The sequence below is a fragment of the Dermacentor albipictus genome, chromosome 10 (genome assembly GCF_038994185.2).
Source record: "Dermacentor albipictus isolate Rhodes 1998 colony chromosome 10, USDA_Dalb.pri_finalv2, whole genome shotgun sequence".
NCBI classification, from domain to species: Eukaryota; Metazoa; Arthropoda; class Arachnida; order Ixodida; family Ixodidae; genus Dermacentor; species Dermacentor albipictus.
Window position 1 is genome coordinate 11,792,753 of NC_091830.1, and position 19,612 is coordinate 11,812,364.

At 44.3% G+C, this 19,612-nt stretch overlaps 1 protein-coding gene and 1 long non-coding RNA gene across 4 annotated transcripts in view; both read right to left on the bottom strand.

The window, feature by feature from the left end:
- Positions 1-487: 487 nt before the first annotated feature.
- The window catches only part of LOC139050454 (adenosine receptor A2b-like), a 247,009-nt gene continuing 227,884 nt past the window's right edge, over positions 488-19,612 (bottom strand). For all 3 annotated transcript variants that reach the window (XM_070526852.1, XM_070526853.1, XM_070526854.1), the window contains one exon: positions 488-2,271. In XM_070526852.1, the coding sequence (XP_070382953.1) occupies positions 1,022-2,137 (1,116 nt within the window). In that variant the 5' untranslated portion in view covers positions 2,138-2,271 and the 3' untranslated portion in view covers positions 488-1,021. The remainder of the gene's footprint in view (positions 2,272-19,612) is intronic.
- On the bottom strand, positions 9,273-16,636 carry LOC139050729 (uncharacterized). The gene is made up of 3 exons (XR_011509052.1): positions 16,541-16,636; positions 15,158-15,293; positions 9,273-10,061 (listed from the first exon to the last, which is right to left on the bottom strand). It is a non-coding gene; the product is annotated as an uncharacterized lncRNA (long non-coding RNA).

Here is a 19,612-nt window from a genome sequence, read left to right on the forward strand (position 1 = left end):
CATATTTTGTTATTGCATTTCGTTTGCCACGCGACGAGCAGTTGTCAGTGTCACCTAAAGCTTTTTTTTTAAATCCTGTCAACAATAATCACAATTAACAGAAACAAGCAAATTACATAGGTGACCATCCGGCAGTGTTCTATAACTGGAAAGCCCATATGCGTTTGAACCATCCGATTCGTATAGAACTATGTGTCGGAAACATGGCTCACTCCGACTTCTGCAAGCAGCCGACGGCCAGATTGCGACTAGCTGGAAACTTGTAGGGTCAATTTGCTGTTAGAATGACTACACACTACAAATCCACACGTCTGAGGGGGTAACCTTGTCGCGCAACAGTTATCGGTATAATATTTTTTTGCGTTTCGCTTAATGCGGCGTGCCCAGCTATTTCAGAAATGCGCCCGCCGTGTGATGGCTCAGTGACTATGGCATTGTGCTGCTGAGCACGAGGTCGAGGGTTCGATTCCTGGCTGTGGCTTCCGCACTCTGATTTGTGCGAAATGAAATAGAGAAGGCTCACGTACAGGGTGCACGTTAACGAACCGCAAGTGGGCAACATTACTTCGGGGCCCTCCTCTACAGATGGCGTATACCATGCGGCTGCGAGGCACTAAAAACCTGATGATCTAATCGTGTAGCAATACCATGCGAGTCTCAGCGCCCGATAGTGCTCCCGACAGTGAACTACCGGAAGCACCGTGTTAAAGAAAGGAAACGCACGTAACATTGATAGCGATTACCGTTGCGTGACCAAGTTACTTCCTGAAACCATCGGTCTAAAATATTTAAGAACGTAGTGTGCTAAGTCGAATCGTATGGCTTTCACGAACACGTGATTTCGTTTTCGGCGTTTCACGTTTGCGGCCACTTCGGAGGTTTGCAGCGTGGCAACGTTGAACGCGTGACGCCTCAGCTTAGGGCGTGTTGGCCTCGAGTGTCCAGAAGGTGTCTCACACAGTCACATTAAGTCTGAAGCGAAATGCGAGCGAATAGCGCCTCCCAGGCGCACGCACTCCTTTCACACGTAACTGACAGGCCTCAGATCCATCATGATCAGTGTCCTGGTGCACGCCGAGCAGTCCGTTTCGAGCGGCGGCAGCGTCGTGCTCGCACCGGCGGGCCTCAGCGTCGATGCCGTGCCGCACCGACTCCGATGGAGAGCGCTGGGACTCTCCCCCAGGAAGTCGGCGGACATCCGAGGAAGCAGTTCCTTGAGCATGCGCAGAAGGGCGGCCCGGAACTCGGAGTTCCGGAAGCCGTACAGGAGCGGGTCCACTGCGCTGGCTCCTAGGCCTCCGAGACCCAGGTAGAAGGTGGTCTTCTGGTCGTACGGCTCCTCGGACGCCGCCTCGAGGACCATGAAGGCGACCACGGGCGTCCAGAGCGTCGCGAATGTGGCCACGGTCAGGGCCAGGGTCCAGCCGTAGTGGCGATCGGGAGGCAGCGCCGTCCGCAAGTTGCCCTCCACCGAGTAGATGGCCCTGGCGTGCCTTCGGGCCACGACGTAGACGTAGACGTAGCTGCTGGTCATTACGGCGAGACACGGCAGGTAGAGGGCGCACAGGAGGAAGATGCGGACGGGGATGGACACGAGCTTGAAGCTGCACGGCGACTTGAGCGGCGGCAAAGTGAGCAGAGGCGTGCCGGAGACCAGGATGGCGTAGGCCCAGATGGCTAGGACAGTGCGTCCGGCGGTCCGGTGGGTGATGAGGTTGTTGTAGGTGAGCGGCAGGGCCAGGGAAGTGCAGCGGTCCAGCGCCACGGCCGCCGAGCTGAGCATGGCCACGCCGCTGAACTGCACGAACAGGCAGTAGGGGAGAAGACAGAGTGCGGAACAGCGGATTCCGGGCCGGGAGAACTCGAAGTAGAGTCCCGGCGGAAGCAGGAGACCGATGCCGAAGTCGGCGCTGAAGAGAGCGACCAGGAAAAGGTTGCTGGGAGTCCGGAGTCTCTTGAAGCGGTACATGGAGAGAAGGAGGAGGGCGTTGCTGCAGAGGACGACGGGAGAGAGAAGGAAGACCAGCAGAGCGGCGAGGGCCACTTGAACGGGACTGGTCCAGGCGTTGGGTTCCACCAGCTCGCCGGCGACGTCCCAGGGTGAGACATCTGTGGTTGGCGTGGCATTCCATTCCATGGTTCGCTCCTTTTATATATATTTTTTCAGTCTCGGCCGTGCAGGACTTGCGGGCCCTTGCCGCCTCGATTCAACGAGTCGGCGGGCATCGGCCTCTGGAGGAATGGCCCCTCATGGTATCTTGCACCGGAGGCCTGCGAACAACGAATGAAAAAGAATTGTGCCGTTATGTATGTAAATAAATTGGCTTAACAAGACTATGAAGGTTTCTACTAAGGTTAATTCCTAGAGAGATATCTGGCGCTGCGACCATTCTTCTACCGTTGGAATTGTGGGTAGCACGTGGGTTTCCCTATTCATCGTGCACATGTAGTTTGGAACTTTGTCGCGCTCGCACTAAATAAATTTCCAAGTAATCGCAGTTTGCTATAACCACGGCAAGGCAACGAGTATCCGCACAAGTGTATAAGTATATTGAGTATTTATAACGCAACGTATTGTTGAAAATAACCAATTTGCAAAATGACAATGCCGTTTGACGCAACAATGACGACGTCTAGGCAAATCCACATGCTACCCATATCGTTCACATGCTGGCTGAACCATCATAGTTTCAGCTCACGTAGACACTAGCGTCCGACCTCCCTCTTTTGGTAATGTTTATAGAAAACTATACAACTTAAACGCGTACAACTCAGCAGTTTTTACAAAAAAGAAACAGAACAGTCAACGAATGCTTATGAGTTCGATCAAGATGGAAAAGAAAGTTTCGAAAACGCCCAACGTGCGAGGTGCCTTACAGCTGACAAAATAATATTTCAGGTGGCAGAAAGTATCGCGAAGTATGGGTTGCGGTTATCTTTCGCAAATGTCAGTGCGTAGCCAGCTTGAGTGCTGCCCAAGGTTGCACAACCACTGCAAAAGCTTAAAAAGAATTTCAGCACTCGCTGAATCTTCATTGCGCAAATCGCGAACCGCTCCTCCGTCGTGTCGAGAAAGCAGTACGTCTGCTGCGGAGAGCAGACGATGCTGCCACGCATGAACTTATACGTTGCAAAGAAATTCCATGCATTTGTATACGGCTGGCTCTCGCTGGACGATGCAAACTCTCCGCTGAGCAGAGCAGCCCATTTTTGTCGACGTATACAGACTGCATAGTTGGCATTGAATCTTACACATCTTGCACACAAATTCTCAGAACAAAGACCCCCAGGACTAGAAGGTGGCGAGGGTACAGTCTCTGTATACCGGCTGCTGACAGAAAACGTTTCAACGTAATAGTTACGATATGAGGTCACTAGGGTATCAAACCACTGATGCGTTTCCGCTCTGGTCAACCTATACCTGTCTTTCGAATCTCATTTCGCTCAATCTTTCTCCGGGGTTGTGTAACACACGACTCACCTCATGTCAGCAGCCGATGGTATTGCCCCAGATTCTTTAGGAGAGTTCGGGGGAAAAAAAGAAGCAGCGGAGAAGAACCTATAGCGCTACTTCTGCACTAGCATAGACATCCAGACGACGCCTGGCCTACGCGCTTGCTCAACAACCGTGGCCTTGACTTTCTTAAACCCGGAGACACATGGGCCGCTGCGAGTATGTGCAACGCTGTGGCCATAGATAGGCAAAGGCGTTATCACCAGCGATCAATCACCGTAAGTGGAGAGCACTTTCTCCTGTTTCGACTTGATTTTTAAGGCGTCCAACGTTCGGCGTATACCCCTAGAAGAATTCTCTGCAGCAAATAGTAGACGTATAAAACAAAAAAAAAATGAAAGGAAACAGCTCAGGAAGAAGATTCATGCGTATAGAACGTCAACTGCAGCGATCGGTGTCCGCCGGCAATTCATCGTAAGGCAAAGCACGCGGTGACGTGGATCCCGCAATTCCTGGAAAGCTAAAGTGCTTGCTAGGGCAACTTGGGGCTTTGTTTTTGTAGCTCAGCAAAGTGCTCGGCGGTAACACCACTGTTAAGTTTACTTTTTTTTTCATCGTGAAAGCTTAAAGTTAAAGAATGTTATGAGTAGAATCAAAAATAATGTGGGCGTTGAGATGAGGGCACATTGAAAGAAAAAAAAATGCGTGGGTTTTTATTTAACCCTTTACTGTGACTTTTCTTTTCAGATAGCAAGTTCTAATGTTCAGCATCTTCTACTTAACGAAAGGCAGGTACTTCATCCACTGCTGCTGTATGTATGTATGTATGCACGTATGTATGCACGTATGTATGTATGTATGTATGTATGTATGTATGTATGTATGTATGTATGTATGTATGTATGTATGTATGTATGTATGTATGTATGTATGTATGTATGTATGTATGTATGTATGTATGTATGTATGTATGTATGTATGTATGTATGTATGTATGTATGTATGTATGTATGTATGTATGTCCACGCGCAACCTATTTCACACCAACCGGCGTCACTACGTATTCCATGGTCAAATGTGCAGATCTTTGGGCTGCTATGCTGAGGACACCGCGTTCAAAACCAACCGTCAGGTTAACTAGGGTCACTGTGAACGTGCCGCTCTCTGACGAACCTCTTTCACGCCAGGTTTGGTGACTGGATATGTGACATTGGGTACGTCTGCTCTTCAATGAGCCTCTGTCACTAGACATGTGATACTTTTCATAGTAATCCTCATATAAAACAAACCATCGATAATTACGCACTCTTCATAAGATGGATTGTTAATTGAATTAAAAATAGCCATAGTCTCCAAGTATGAATGCGCCGCCAATTCTTCTGATTCACGTTTTTGCCCCTACTTAATTTTCACAACTACTTTCTCCTCCAGTTTCTTGTCTAGAATTTCACATTTCCAGAAAATGGGATTTCCCATTTCCTTCTTCATTTTACGTTCTTCACTGTCCTTCAGTAAAGACTAGTTCTGAACAGGTGAACTAAATAACAAAGGAATAAGCAAGACATACAGGGACGTTGCTGTACAAGCAACTCTGAGATGCTGGTACAGAGACGTCCTTGTCTATCTTAGCAAGTATTTCGTTATTCAGTTAAGCTGTTCAAAACCCGTCTTAGCTATGAGCCAACTAGCTTAATTAAACACTATTCTGATGGTCCTAGTCCTTGGTAATGTATGGACTAATGCACCACGGTCCTTTCCTAGACTGTCCATCAACGTCAAGTGTGTGTATGTTTAAGACTGTATTTTCACGCGTGTATGCTCAAATATCTTGAACATGTAAAGAAATTCCAATGTGTTTTACTCCGAAATTGCACGAGATAGTTGCACAAGTGTCTTAAGCAATGTGTGTGTTACCGGGCCTCAGACAGACGAAATAATCCTTGCCTTTAGCCTTGCAATCCAAGACTGCATGGCCGTCAATGCATCGGATGCTGCCAAGATAGATAAGAAGGGGGGAGGCAGGCGCCCCCCCCCCATTTCTTTTCTTGGATGCACCAGTAGTTAATACATATTTCAGATAGATGATCTATCTGTAGCATGTGTTCAAAGATAATCACTGGGCGCACTCTATGTTACCTGGATGTGCACTCGAGGGAGTATACAGCTAGGTGACGTAGAGCGCACACACAGGTAACGTCCTGCCGTCAATACAAAGGACACATCCCACAGGAAGAGATAAAGCTCGTTTCCTTGAGTTGTACGAAAGGATGAGTAAACATACGGTACACACAAAGTGCGTTTTCTCAAGTTCACGTAAAGGACAAGGAAACATAAATGTTATGGCCATTTTAAAGGGGTTCCTCTGTGGGTAAAATAACGTTCAAGAAATAAACAGTAAGTAAGTGAACAAAATAAATAAAGAAATAGATAAATTTTTATTCTGCTTTAAAATACCTGACATTTCTTCAGGAGAACGTTATTGAATATTCTATTATCTTGACCGCAGCTCTACATAGGAAGCAAACGTTTAATTTGGCCACGTCGCAAACATGTGTGCCATGCCGCATAAGATATTCATGAACAACTGAAGGCGCGACGCAAAAATGGAGAAAAGAGAACATGACAGACATGTCTGTGAGTCTGTCATCTACACTATACCCCCTCCCTACGTCGCCATAAAAGGTTTATTTTATTTAGCCATTTTTGTTTACACTTTTCGTTGCCTCAATACACTTTTGCCAAATAGTTTATTGAACGTCACGTAATACTCTTGCTAGCAGCTCCACACTTCTGGATTTTACCGGGCATCTAACGCGCCAGTGAGGAAGCCAAATCCCCAAAGAACTGTCAACACGGTTAGGCGATAGCAAGCGTCTTCTTTTTTGACAAAAAAGAAAAGAAATGGAAACAAAACGACATTGCAAAGGAGGCGCGCCAGACTGCTACAGCACCAGCAAGAGTAGCTGAAAGCAGGCTTATATAAATGCCACTGCATTTAATACGAGTTCAACGTCGACTGCAAAACAAATAACGCACGCCCGTCTCCTATCCCAACCACCGCGAGGTGTCGCCGAACACGCTTTCCGTCCAGCGCTTTCCTATCTGTTTCCGTCTTTTATTTATTTATTTATTTATTTATTTATTTATTTAATATACCTTACAGGCCCATTTAAGGGCATTGGGTAAGGAGGGACACAAAGTGTTTCAACAGGAGTAAACAATATAAATATCAATACAGGCATTCAGAAGATAAGTAAAGCGAAGTTCAATAAATGTTCAATAATTTTTTTTTCTTTATCTTTCTGGTATCTGCAGTGTCATAAATAGCGCCGCTTTATCGCATTCTCAGACGCGCGAATGATCGCCTTCAGCACCTTTTCAGTGCAAATAACGCGCGTGCGTGCGCGCTTTGAGCGCGCGAAACTATTTCAAAAGAATATGGCTCTCCCCGGGCACTGCGTGCATTCGAAGAGGAGCCGCTGGAAGTCCGCGACGCGCGAGGTGTTGGCGCATTCTGAGAGACCGAAAGGACGCCACGCTGGCGACAGCTTTCGTGCCCAGAGAGGCGGGAACGAAACAGAAAGCGACGCAGTAATAAAAGAAAGGTGCCACGTCGAACAAACTATAGCGGAGCAGTAGGAGACGGCGCCGGCAGAACCGAATGTGAAGGAATGCTTTTCAACGCCCACGCTCTGCTCAGAAATTTCGTTCTCTCTCTCTCTCTCATTTTTTCCTCGCTCGATATTTAAGATTCCTTGAGAACACATCAGAAACAGCAAAACATTTCGTTCTTTCCGTCCTGCATTCTCGCAGTCTTCATTCGTTACTTTTTTTTTCTTTCTTTCAATCTTGATTCCTTCCTTCATTTATTTATTGCTTCTTCTTCCAACCCTCGTTCCTTCATTACTCTCTGTCTTTCTGTCTTCCTTCCTCTATTATTCCTCTTTTATTTCTTGCAGTTTTCCTTCTTTTGTTTTTGTTCCTTCGATTACATTCTGATCATTCCTTGCGTCTTCCTTCCTTCATTCATTTCTTCACATATTTTTCTTTTATACCCATTCCTTAATTCATAGCTTCCTTTCAGGCTAAGTTCCCTCTTCCCTTCCTCTCTTTCATTTCCTCTTACACTCTAAAAATTTTAACACCCTTAAGGGTGTAAATGGCTTGTCCCATGGGTGACACCCTTTTTGGGTGTATTGCTACACCCCAAGCAAAGGGTGCACATTAACACCCCACAAAAGAAGGGGTGTTAATATGACGTCACCTCACCTATGGGTGTAAAGCAAACAACACCCTTTCTATATGGGGTGTAACACAGACAACCACCCTTTCAATATGGGTGTAGCATGTGACAACACCCTTCCAAAAGGGTGTTATCCCTGCAAGTATTTTAGCGTTCACTACAGCCATGTAGTTAATGGGCAGACTAGCTGTTGTGAATGCTGCCTAGCCTTAGCTATGGTACTACCTTGTTCAGTATGAGCCAGAATCTGTGAGGCGTCGTCATATTGCACTTCTGGTCCGTCATGTGGTAGCATAACGTGCGGCCCTTTCAGGAAAACAATTTAAGGTTTCGCCATTGCAGCAAGGCACACACGCCATGCTTTCGTAATCGTCCTCTGCAGTGATAGTACACTGCCGGCAGGATGCAGAGCGCAATAACAATGCGCGCTGCACTAAGGACACAGGATCTCCCGCACCTTGGTGCATCAGTACTTATAACTCCGTGGAAACAGCACACAGCCAAAAGCATAGTTACATGAATTTCAGAAATGATTAAAAACCTCCTTTTCTTGGTCAAAAATTTTCGCAACACCAGCTCGACCAGGAGGGAAAGACACCACAGCTCGCTGCTGTAGCTCATATTGAATGCAATAGAGCGCAAGCAATGCATGTATTGGCGACGGTAACAAGTGCAGTACTACAGAAGCATACGTTTGCCTGTCAAGCAGTTTTTTGCCGTTTTAAGCACATATTTTATACCTCTATTCATCAAAGTTGTCATTTATCTCCACGGGATGCTTCTACTAGTACCTTCACATATATGACTTAAAGGTAGCACTGAAAGCCCAAGAACAAAGTGCTTCCACGTCGAATAATCTTTCAGCATTTACGAACAAAACAGCATGTGTAGCTGTGCATGCTGTTCAATATGTAAGCATGCACTATTTTCTGAAATATACGTATGCTCCATTTACTGACAGTGACCTGCTTATACCCAATAACTTAGTGTATTTTTCACCATGTGCTTGCATTGAATATTCTACAGGCATTGTAAGTTAAGCTACCAGAATAACAATCAGCTAGTCTAAGGTTACCTAATTGAACAAAATCATTGTAAAATTTGTGACGAAATGTCAGAAATATTTATTTCATTCAAGAGAAATGGTTACATAATAATGTTTGCACATTTTAAAAGTAAAAAGGAAGGTGAGTAAAACCATACCAATACAAAGACATAAGCACCGAATAATGGCACAGGCTTGCTCAATTAAATTTTAAGCAGAACAGTTTTTTTTAAATAACCTCACTACGAACTATCACATGTTTTCATTTGAAAAGCACTGCATCTTATTATAAAGCACAAAAATAACCGGTCACATAAGTAAGAACAAGTCTGAGTGTGTCTTTAACACAAGGATAAAAAGTTGGGCAAGTTGGTACAGTAACCTGATCTTGGATTGTAGCGCGAAGTGACACGGACAGACTAGAAGCAGACAGGATGAGCGCTAACTCTCAACTAAATTTTTATTGAAACGAAGAATATATATATATATATATATATATATATATATATATATGTGTGTGTGTGTGTGTGTGTGTGTGTGACTGCAAAAAACCGCAGCACATGTAAATGAATATTGAATACATAGTAGTAACATGAAGACGACAAACAAAAGCTATCAGCCATCAACTGCGTGGCAAATCTGAGTGCGAGCTATTCTCTTATCAAGTATACCTGTAGGCATTGCGACCAATGTGCTCCCAAGATGTATGAGGCATTAGTCATTGCAGAGTTGTAAGGACATGACAATCCTAGGATGATTATGTTCTTGAGGCTTTTTTCCCCACTTTCCATATTTTGAAACATGTATACTTTAGTCTTGAAAACAAAAATGCTACAACTGGCGTGTGATAAGTTTTGCATCTTATTTCCTAGCAGCTCACTGAAAAGAGCCACGATGACAAGTTTAAATGCTGTTACCTCATCAGACATTCAAATTTCTTAAACACAAACAAAACCAGATAGGCATTAGAGTGAGCATCACTTAAATACATTACACTGGTTTAAAGTTATTGCACCACTTTGGGCCAGGTAAAAACGTTAGAAACATCAAAGATGTTAAGATTCTACGGCCAACCATGAAAACTAAATAAAAAAAATCATTAAGCTGTCTTAAACGGGTACAGGAGCTTTACAACTGGCCATCTTGGTGATGGACACACAGATAGATGAGCAGCCATTCCACTGAGATGAGAATGTTGAGGGCTTCGCATGGAAGTCTGTGAGACACTGCAGAGTAGTTCTTGGTCCACATGAAGGAGGTTGCTTGCATACACGTCTGGGCCACCATACTGAATGCAGTGTTACCGGAACCTTTTCCCCCTGCATTGTGGTAAAAAAGCATGGTTAAGTTTATACGATATTTAATATGCAAAAAAAGAGGTGAGGCATGCAGACAGGACACGAGAGTAGAGAAGTGAACACGAACGCGAAAAACATGAAAATTTTTCATTAAATTGTTTTATTAGATAAAATTTTTATACTGTAAGTCATTCATTATGAGGGTTCATAACCGCAACACATTTATTATATAAGCAGGTAGAATTATCAGCTTGGTCAGTTTGTACAAGCTCGTTTGAGGCAAGAAATCGAGTTTCACAAACACAACCTCAACATTCTTGATTGAAAGAGGAACACCTTAGATGACATGCAGTCCTGTGAGTGGGAATTGCACAGTTCAAGAAAAAAAAAATTAGAACTCACAGACCGATCCTGAAAAAGGAATAAGCACGTGCTACTGCAAAAAGCGAATTAATTGGTAGGTTTTAGTAGCACAAGGGCATCTTTGGCCAATGAGCGCCAAGTCTATATTGCAAAAGATAAAGTTAGTGCATCTTTACAAAGCAAATATATAAAGATGACTAATGCCTCTCTGCACTAGTTGCTTTGCTCTAGCGTGAAGTCATTTTAATGCATGCACACGTACGTACACATGCTACACCCAAGTGTAACAGCTGCAGAATTAAAATTGGGCAGCAACAAAGTCGCAACCTTTAACCATTGATCACAAGCTGTACTAGTGACTGGAGGTAGTACCAATATCGCCAATGACTAGTTGCACTCTTTCTGCCCGACGTTATGCTGCTCTTGTTGTCAAAGATGAGTTACAGTCGGCATTGAGGGAAAGCTGCCCTCAAGAGCAGCTCTTATTTTTGTGTTATTTCTAACCAGAGACCAATGAAGTAATATATTTTTAGAAAGAGAATGACACCGAAAATTGAGTACGTAAAACATTTGGTACATTTTCCGGAATTAACTTGGGGGTTAACAGCTAAAGCGGCAATCCAGACACTAGAACATGTTTTGACATGTTTGCTACCAGTGAATGCTGGAAAATATGTTGGCATTCTGTAGTTTTGTCCAACAATGCAAAAGGGATTCTTAATAACTGAGGAAATAAATGGAAAAGTATCATGAAGTATATTTCGTGAATGTAATGCAGAATCACTCAACTTTTGTTGCTATATAATCTCCACTTGATTAACCTGCACTTTCTGAACTAGTTCAGGAGGTACTGCATTTCACTACTCATTCCACCAGTTCAACGTGGTAGCAACTGCACGTTGTGATTTGTTTTACTTAGTGCAGGCTATGTACATGGCGAGTTCACAGCATTCCCTGCACTCGGCCGAAAGGTAGTGCATGTTTACGCAGCAGGTGTGGTGCCGCTTCTGCACGAGCGAGGCGCAGAAACCAGAGTTTCATACAATAATTACTAGAGGGAACTCTGACGTTAGTGTCCACAGGAGATCAAACAAGAACGGCTGTACCAGCATGGAAATTATGGGAAGTACATGGATTTGCCTAAACTTCGTCTGTTTGGCTTCAAACGGCTTTGTGACTTTGTATTCTAGTCATTTTGAACAATATACTGTGTAATAAATAAATAAACATTAAAATCGTCCGACGACAGGATTCAAACACAGGAACTCTAGAACAGAAGTTTGATATTGAAACCATTAAGCGACGGAGGCATGTAACGACAAGCGAGTGCAACGCCCTGATGAATTTATCGCGGGCATACTAGTGCCTTGAGACGCTTGGTGCCCTTCGATTTGGCTACCTGGACAAGCTCAATCGTTGCAATTAATAGCAATTGTGCGTGTTGGCGGCGTCTTCTGCACTTCGAAGAGTATATACTGCGCTTAAATTTACGACAATAAGATTTATATAGCGTATAATATACGAAGCCACAAGAACGTCTGAATTCACAAGCACGAATATCAGACAAATCCATGTGCTTCCCATCATTCCCATTGTGGTACGACTCCAGCACCAGAGTTCCCTCTAGTAATTACTGTAAGAAACTATGGCAGAAACAGGAGTCATAAACTAAGTTTTGCTGTCCCATAAATCTTACTGGTCATTAACTCCAAGTTTTAGTGCAGTCACATGTCTAGTAGGCAATTGTGGTATTTTGCATAAACATTGCAAAGCCAACTGCGATGAATATTCACTATGGTAAATTGTTTATGATCGAGTAGCATAGACTACTGAAGCAATCTCTGGAAGGCAAGTTAAGTAATTTTCTTATTAGCAGCCTTTAAACAGAATTCGAGCATATGACACATGCACCTCAGATATGCAGATAATGTTTCCTTGACTCAGCAAGAAGCGATGCTTCATGTTCCACGAGGCTACTTCTATCAAAGCAGTATTGGTGCTCTCTAAAAACAATGCCAATGCAGATGATCCAAATATTTTTCAGGGGCAACAGTTATGCCTGAAATCATGCTAGATTAGTTTTTTTAAACACATGCTCAGACCATGTTAGAAGTGCTTCTTAAAGTCCTCCTATTTATTAGACTAGTCATATATCTGTACACAAAGGCTACTAATTAGGTCCCATGCTATATCATCATCTTAACAAAAACTTCAATTAGTAATACACATGCTGTGATAAGATTTGAGACCACATTGAGATGCTGAACAAGGTGAATTCATTATTTTTTAAATGAAGCTCCTGTTCTTCCAAACGAGAAGAAAGGATACTGAGGGTCAAAATTTTTCTGAATCACAGCTGGAAGATGCCAGGGTAGGCACGTGGAAACTTACTTGTAATTTTCTATTTAAATGTGCGAATGATAAAGGGAAAGGAAAATGGTAAAAAAAACCAGGCATGGGAGGAGAACGAACCTACAGCCTTTGCATTAGGCATGCGATGCACTAAGCACTGTACCACCGAGGCAGCATTCAACCGTCCACAATGGCCCCTCAGATTGTCGACGCTCGAACACGGCCGTAGTACCACAGTGGTTAGTATATCACATGCGTAATGTGAAGGTTATGGGTCCGTTCCCCACAAACAGGTGGATATCTTTTAATCCACTTTCACTTACCTAGAATTTATCATTTCTATACTTCATATAAAAAACTTAAAACATGTTCCTGTATGCTTTCCTTGGCCTCATTATCTGCTGGCTTCTTCCAGTTCTGTTACTTCGAACACTTATACATATTCTAATCTGGTAAGTAAACAGTTTTGCATGATGCTGGAATGCAATATAAAACATTATTGCAGGGCCGTGTTATGTAGGATGCCTTACATTGCCCAGGCAAGGTGTATTAATGTCCATATGAAAAAAAAAACAATTCCCACTCTAGGCAGAAATGCTGTGTACTGCTGTGTGCAACAGGGTTTAACGAAAACAACTTGTTCAGAAATAAAGCCACCAAACAACGAGGAAATATGAAAACTAGATGAAAATTTGTGCAGTTGCATGTTACAAAATTAGCACAGCAACAGATGAAGACATAATGAAGGAAGCACCAAGATGGTTTATTTTGGAAAACACGAGGCAATATACTTGAAAGATGCATATTAGCTTACACGTGGAGAAATATTGTTTATGTAGCAGCTAAACTACGCACAGGCCTAGAGCACACTGATACAAGGTGTCGAGCATGTAAATCTTATCATGCCCTTAAGTCAAAGAAACATGGCTGTTTCTCATGATTCGCTAGACATGGCTGGCTCACACAACTTAGCCACTTCTATATATGCCTTGTAATTACCAGGTGGTCTGTATGACATGCGCAAGCTTTAAATATGTATAAGTGCCACGTAGCTAGACAGCACCAAGGTAATGTCGTTTGCCATCGTTTTGAGGAAGTGAAACCAATTCTTGCATTTTTCGTAATTAGGTAATTAGTTATTAACAATTATTTAACTGATCAAATATTTTATTCAAAGCAAAAGTGTCAGTGCGAAAATTGTAGAGCATCCTGAAAAATTCCCAATCCAGCTTTCTACTGCTCAGTAGGTGCAACAAATTTTTTTTTCAAGCTTGAAAGAAGCCAGTGAACACATGCATGAAGTACCGTGCAACTAACCGCTTGTGCACCTGAACACCATTTGGCTCTTCCTTTCATGCTTGAAAAAAACTTTTTGAAAAGAATATTTTAGGAATTGATTATTTATTATTGACTATGTATTAGGCAAAATGCATCAAATAGTGTGACTGCCACTTCCATTTTCGGCGACATGAATTGACTCCATTTGCATGTCCAAATCCAGCTATACATGGTGTGTGTTTTGAGCTGGTTCTGTAATTTAAACTGGTTTTGACTAATTGAAGCTTCGCACCCTAATAATGGAATCAGCCTAAAAAGAAATTGGTACATAAACAGTCGCTGTCAGTACTGCATACTCCTTTAACTTAGTGCAAAGTGCTTGTGAGCCAAGAAGTCGGTAGTTCTAAGCAGTATTTCTCATTTTGACCTGGTGTTATAGCCCACTTACTATGATGCCATGCTGCTCAGTCATGCTGGTCCCAGCTTCAATCTAGGCCATGGCAGCTGCCCTCCAATTAGGGTAAAATGCAATAACGCTTATGCACTTAGATTCAGGTGTACATAAAAGAAGCCAGGTTCTCAAAACTTTAGGTTTCGGAATGTAAAAGCCCATAATTTTATTTTAAAAGCTAAAGGTGCTTTATTAGGAGCAGGGGCATCATTTTGAGCTTTTACTGCACTGCCATGGCACCAAGAAGCTCCAAGTAAATAAAAACAATTTCTTAGACAATGTACATATCTTGCAAACATTTACAAACACTTCTCTGCATGCACCTCTGTTGCTGTTATATTTAGATCCGTATGCCAAGGCGGGTTATGATGTTAGAACATGTTTCAAACTTTTTTTTTTACCGCTTTAAAGTTATTGGTTATTTTGCATCTCACTGTGTGTCGAACGCACATTTCAGTGCATCAATTTCTTCAGAAAGTGCACTCCTCTTTATCTATTTGTGCATGCAAAAATGGTTCAGAAGAACTGCTTTCTGAAGCTCTGTATAACAAGCAAAAAACAATTCTATGTAGGCTGCACAAAGAGAAAGGATTGGTTTGTAAATATGTTATTTAGTTCTTAAAAAAAGGAGGCAGCTGTCAGTGTTCTGTTCCAAAGTAAAAATTGCCCCTACCTGGCTCTGCTTCATTTTCCGATGTTGATGGTCCATTCGGGGGCACTCAACTGATAGGCTGAACTTTGGCGATGTCGGGCTGCTGTCACCAGGCCCAAGGTCGATCGACATCCTCACCAAAAGTCGAGTCCAAACGCTATAAAAGAAATATCTAATCATTTTGCTGTCAGTTTTGTCATCTTGCGTGTTTCACACACTGCCGTCAGTGAAATATTTCGTCACTTGGATACTGAAAGAAATTCAAGCATTTTCTGGCAGCCAAGCTGATGATGATGATGTGTGGTAGTTTATGGCGCAAGGGCCAGGTTTGGCCAAAGAGCACCATGACAAGTGGTAATGTTGATGTATTATGGAAGATGTGACTTGGCTGTAAACTGGCCTAAAATTGTCGCTGTAAAGTGCGTAAAATCTATGTGCTATAAAATTATGGCGATGACTAATGACGAATAATATGAACATTAAAATCCATCGTGGAAGAATGATGCAAAATAGAAAATATGTAGGATGGTAAAATTACTTGGAGCACTGCTGCCTCGCCAGAGCCCTTGAAACACAAGGGCCTAGAGGCATGTGCTATACGAAAGAGCTATCACAGCGGCATCCTCTGAAGAGAGGGCGGCAGCCAAGCTCAATACACAGTCAATGGAGAACATTAAAAAACAAATGCAGTTGTCACATTAGATTGATCAAGTACAGCAGAAATGGAAAATAAATCAGTGATACTGTGCCTGTTGGCTTTGAATGCAAGAAACGTAAAAACAGGAACTTGCAGCCACGCCACTTTGCATTTCCCGCGTTTGCTACACCTCACAAGTTTGGCATCGTCCGGTACTCGGGGATAGTACCCGCTTAAAAGCAAAATGAACGAGCGTCGGCATAAATTAACAGGATACTTAACCGGGCAATATTGGCGCATAAAACAACTCACGTAGCGAAGCTACTGTCAATTACCCGATGACGCATCTGCGGGTGGTGCGGTGTGGGCGAACAATTCAATAAGAAATGAGAGTTTCACTTGTTTCACGCCTACTAAGCTAAGACAGAATGTGAGTTTCTTACTAAACTATACTGGATATTTACGCTCCAAATAAAACGCTGGAAATTTTGTTACGTCACATTGCATACATATAAGTGAGGAAATTGCTTTTAGTGTGTTCTGGCCAGAGGGCATGTAGCAGCAACCACTCTCATGCAACAAAAAGCATTAAACTGGTACTCGCGGCACGGAAAACAAACACATACAGCGCCAACGTTACGCCTCTTCGAGTCAGAACTAAGCACGATCAAGCCAGTTTTCTAGCCTTCACAACGCCATGAACACGACCAACATCGAGCGAAACAACTCTCTGCGCTCGAAAATTATTACCGCTTCCATTTACATACCTATCGCAGCCACAAGCAAAAGTCGATGGGCTAGCTGTCCACAAGCCGCAGGTTAGACTGAAAGCAACACATTGCGGTAACGAAAAACAATTTCCACGCTGACTTAGCAGCCGCGGTGTGCTCTAAGTGCCAAAGTTCTCGTTTGCCGCTCGAAATTCACACCATGATGACGGGCACTGCATCTTTCACATGAAATATTTCACGCTTTGCTCCGGAGCTCAATAGGAGTGCGAAACGCATTTGCACGTACCTGAAATCCGCATGCCGGAAACCCGTCGACGCTTTCGAGAACGGGGCGCAGAGCCATGCACCCGTACGGCGGCTTGACTTGGACGTGAGGCACTTCTATCAAACATTTCACATGCGACATGTTTCACACCGATTGCGCGAGCACCAGAAAATGACGCAAGCCGCATTGCGACGCCGAGCAGACGTGCAGCCACCGATGCGCTGTGTGCGCGGATTGCAGAGGACAAAACCATACGAAACGTTAGGCGCGAGAAGATGGCGGCTCTTGTTGCAGAGACGAAGCGAAGCAATGACGCGCGAATGAATGTTGCCAACTGTTGGTTCCTCGTTACGCCGGCGGTGGCGGCTTTAGTGGCGTGTGTTGCGGCTGTCTAATTTTGTATTTCTTTTCCCCAAACAGTATAGCTAAGATCAGTTCTTTGTTTGAATTTTTAGCTGTGTCGTTTGGCATTGTCTTTGTCTTTTTATGCTATTAGGCGGCCAATTATGGCCTCTCAAGTTCGCGCGCGCCAGCTTCGCGCGCAAATCTCAGAGGCCATAAGACAACTCGTTAGGAGATGCCGTTATGGTCGTTGTTAACGTTTCATCATCCTTTCATCAACCGAGATAGAAAGGTAGTGTCCCTTTTCCCGGGGTTGGGAGGGGGTGATCAAGACGGCATCGCTCAGCGGGGGAGTAGGTTGGTGTTGGTTCTTATCGCGAAATTCGCAAACCCTGCAATTTTTTTTATAACGTAAGCATTTCTGTATTTCCCCAACAAGAAAAACCATCCGTCCGTCAGTCCGTACAGCACGATATCTCTCAACATAGAACCCGCAGCAGCGAGTGAATTCACCTTCGTGCTAGCTCTCGCTTCAACGCGACCGAAGCGGCGAGAACACTGCGCTCACGAAGCTTTCAGCTTATGCCGCACTATGCGCTTTTCGCAGATCACTTTCAAGATAGGTGTGCGCGCGTCTGTTTTCAAAGCGAAGTAAACGGTGAGAACACAGCGCGTGAAGTTTTCAGCAGTGGGCACACTCTGTCCACAATGCAGTTCGCTTTCAAGATACGGTTCGCGCGGCCGTGCCACAAGCAGCCGCCGCCGGAGAACGGTTGATGATGGTTCGTCGCGGATGAGGAGGGCTAAAGAGCGATAACGGCTCAAAACGAACGGAACGTCACCAGCGCGCCTGGCCCCGCCACCTGCAGTACTTTGCTTGCGCTGCCGACCAGAGCAGCCCGTGTCGCCGCAGCGCTGGCGCTTATACTTGTCGGATCAAGTCTCATAACATTGATAACGACATGGACTGCGTGTAGATGAGGAAGAGTCACAATGCTTACGCACACTTAGACAAATCCGAGAGGAGTTCATGGGTGATTTTTTTTACCGGAAATGTACAGTCAGCGGTGGGACCCAGAGTTGACAATGCCTGTAAGAGGGGTGCCAAGCTTTTTTTCTTTTGTGAGAGTCTTGCCCAGCTCCCAAAGATCTGCTCAAGCTAAGACTTTCTGATGGCTGTATGTGTTTTTTTTATTGTCGCATGCCCTCGAACCACCACGAATCCTACAGTGTAATGGCATTAATGCAGTATTCACGTCCAAAGGGAAATGCAGCCGTTAATTGGGCTGCCTAAGGTTTGCGGCCCGGCGGCAGCTGCCCTCCCGTCCCCCGTTTCCGTTGACAAGTTAGGGGGAGGGGTCTAGAGCAATCTTACACCCCCCCTCCCCACAGTGGCGTAACCAGAAAATTTTTTCGTGTGAGGGGGGGGGGGGGTCCCAATTGACCGTGGAGGGGGAAGGAGCGGTGCCATTGCCATAGCAGCAAAAATTTTACTTTTAGTGAGCGTTACAAGTGCCCGGTGTGCCCCACTTGGCTACGCCGCTACTAGCGCCCCCCCCCCCCCGCAATCGACGGAAATCGAGCTATCAGAACGTGCATGACACGCATGCATGACATAACATGAAAGACATGCCGCGAAGCTAGCATGGATGTCGTCACATCATCATCATCATCAGCTTATTTTGACGTCCATCGCAGGACGAAAGCTTCTCCAGCGATCTCCAATACCCCTGTCTTGTGCTAACTGGTTCCACGTGTTTTCAAGTTTCCCAATTCCATCACGTCCACATTATTCTCTGCCGTCCTCGACTGTGCTTTCCTTCCCTTAGCACCCATTTTGCAACTCCAATAGACCAGCAGTTCTCTCCCTTACGCATTGCAATGTCTGCCCAGCACGACTTCTTCCTCATAATGTCAACCAGTATATCAGCTATTCCCGTTCGCTCTCTAATCCACATCGCTGTCTTCCAGTCTATTATCATCATGCCTAATAATTTTCATTCCATCGTTCGTTGCGCGGTCCTCAACGTCTTCCCAAGCTTCTTTGGTAACTTCCAAGTTTCGGCCCCATACGTTAGTAACGGTAGAAAGCAATGGTTAGCAGTAAGCTCCCTGGTCATGATTTAGTAATGCCTGCCGTAAGCTCTCCAGCTAATGTTTTATTTTTGTTAATTTCCTTGATCACAGGCCCCTGCGAGTAATTAAGCTCAATAAACGTATTGAACGAACGACCATGACATTCGTTCTCTCGCCACGCTGCGGAACATTACTTTTCTCTTCTGCATACTAACTCTCAGTCAGACTTACACTTTCTTCGACATGTTCCTCAAACGTTTGTTGCAAATAGTCTGCAGTGTTGCTGAGTATGCCAATGTCATCTACGAACCGTAAGTTGGTGAGCTATTTACCGTTAGCCCTCACTCCTAACCATTCCCAGTCTAACTGGTTGCACACCTTTAAGTATTCAGTGATAGCATTGTAAATATTTTGCTATTGAACAT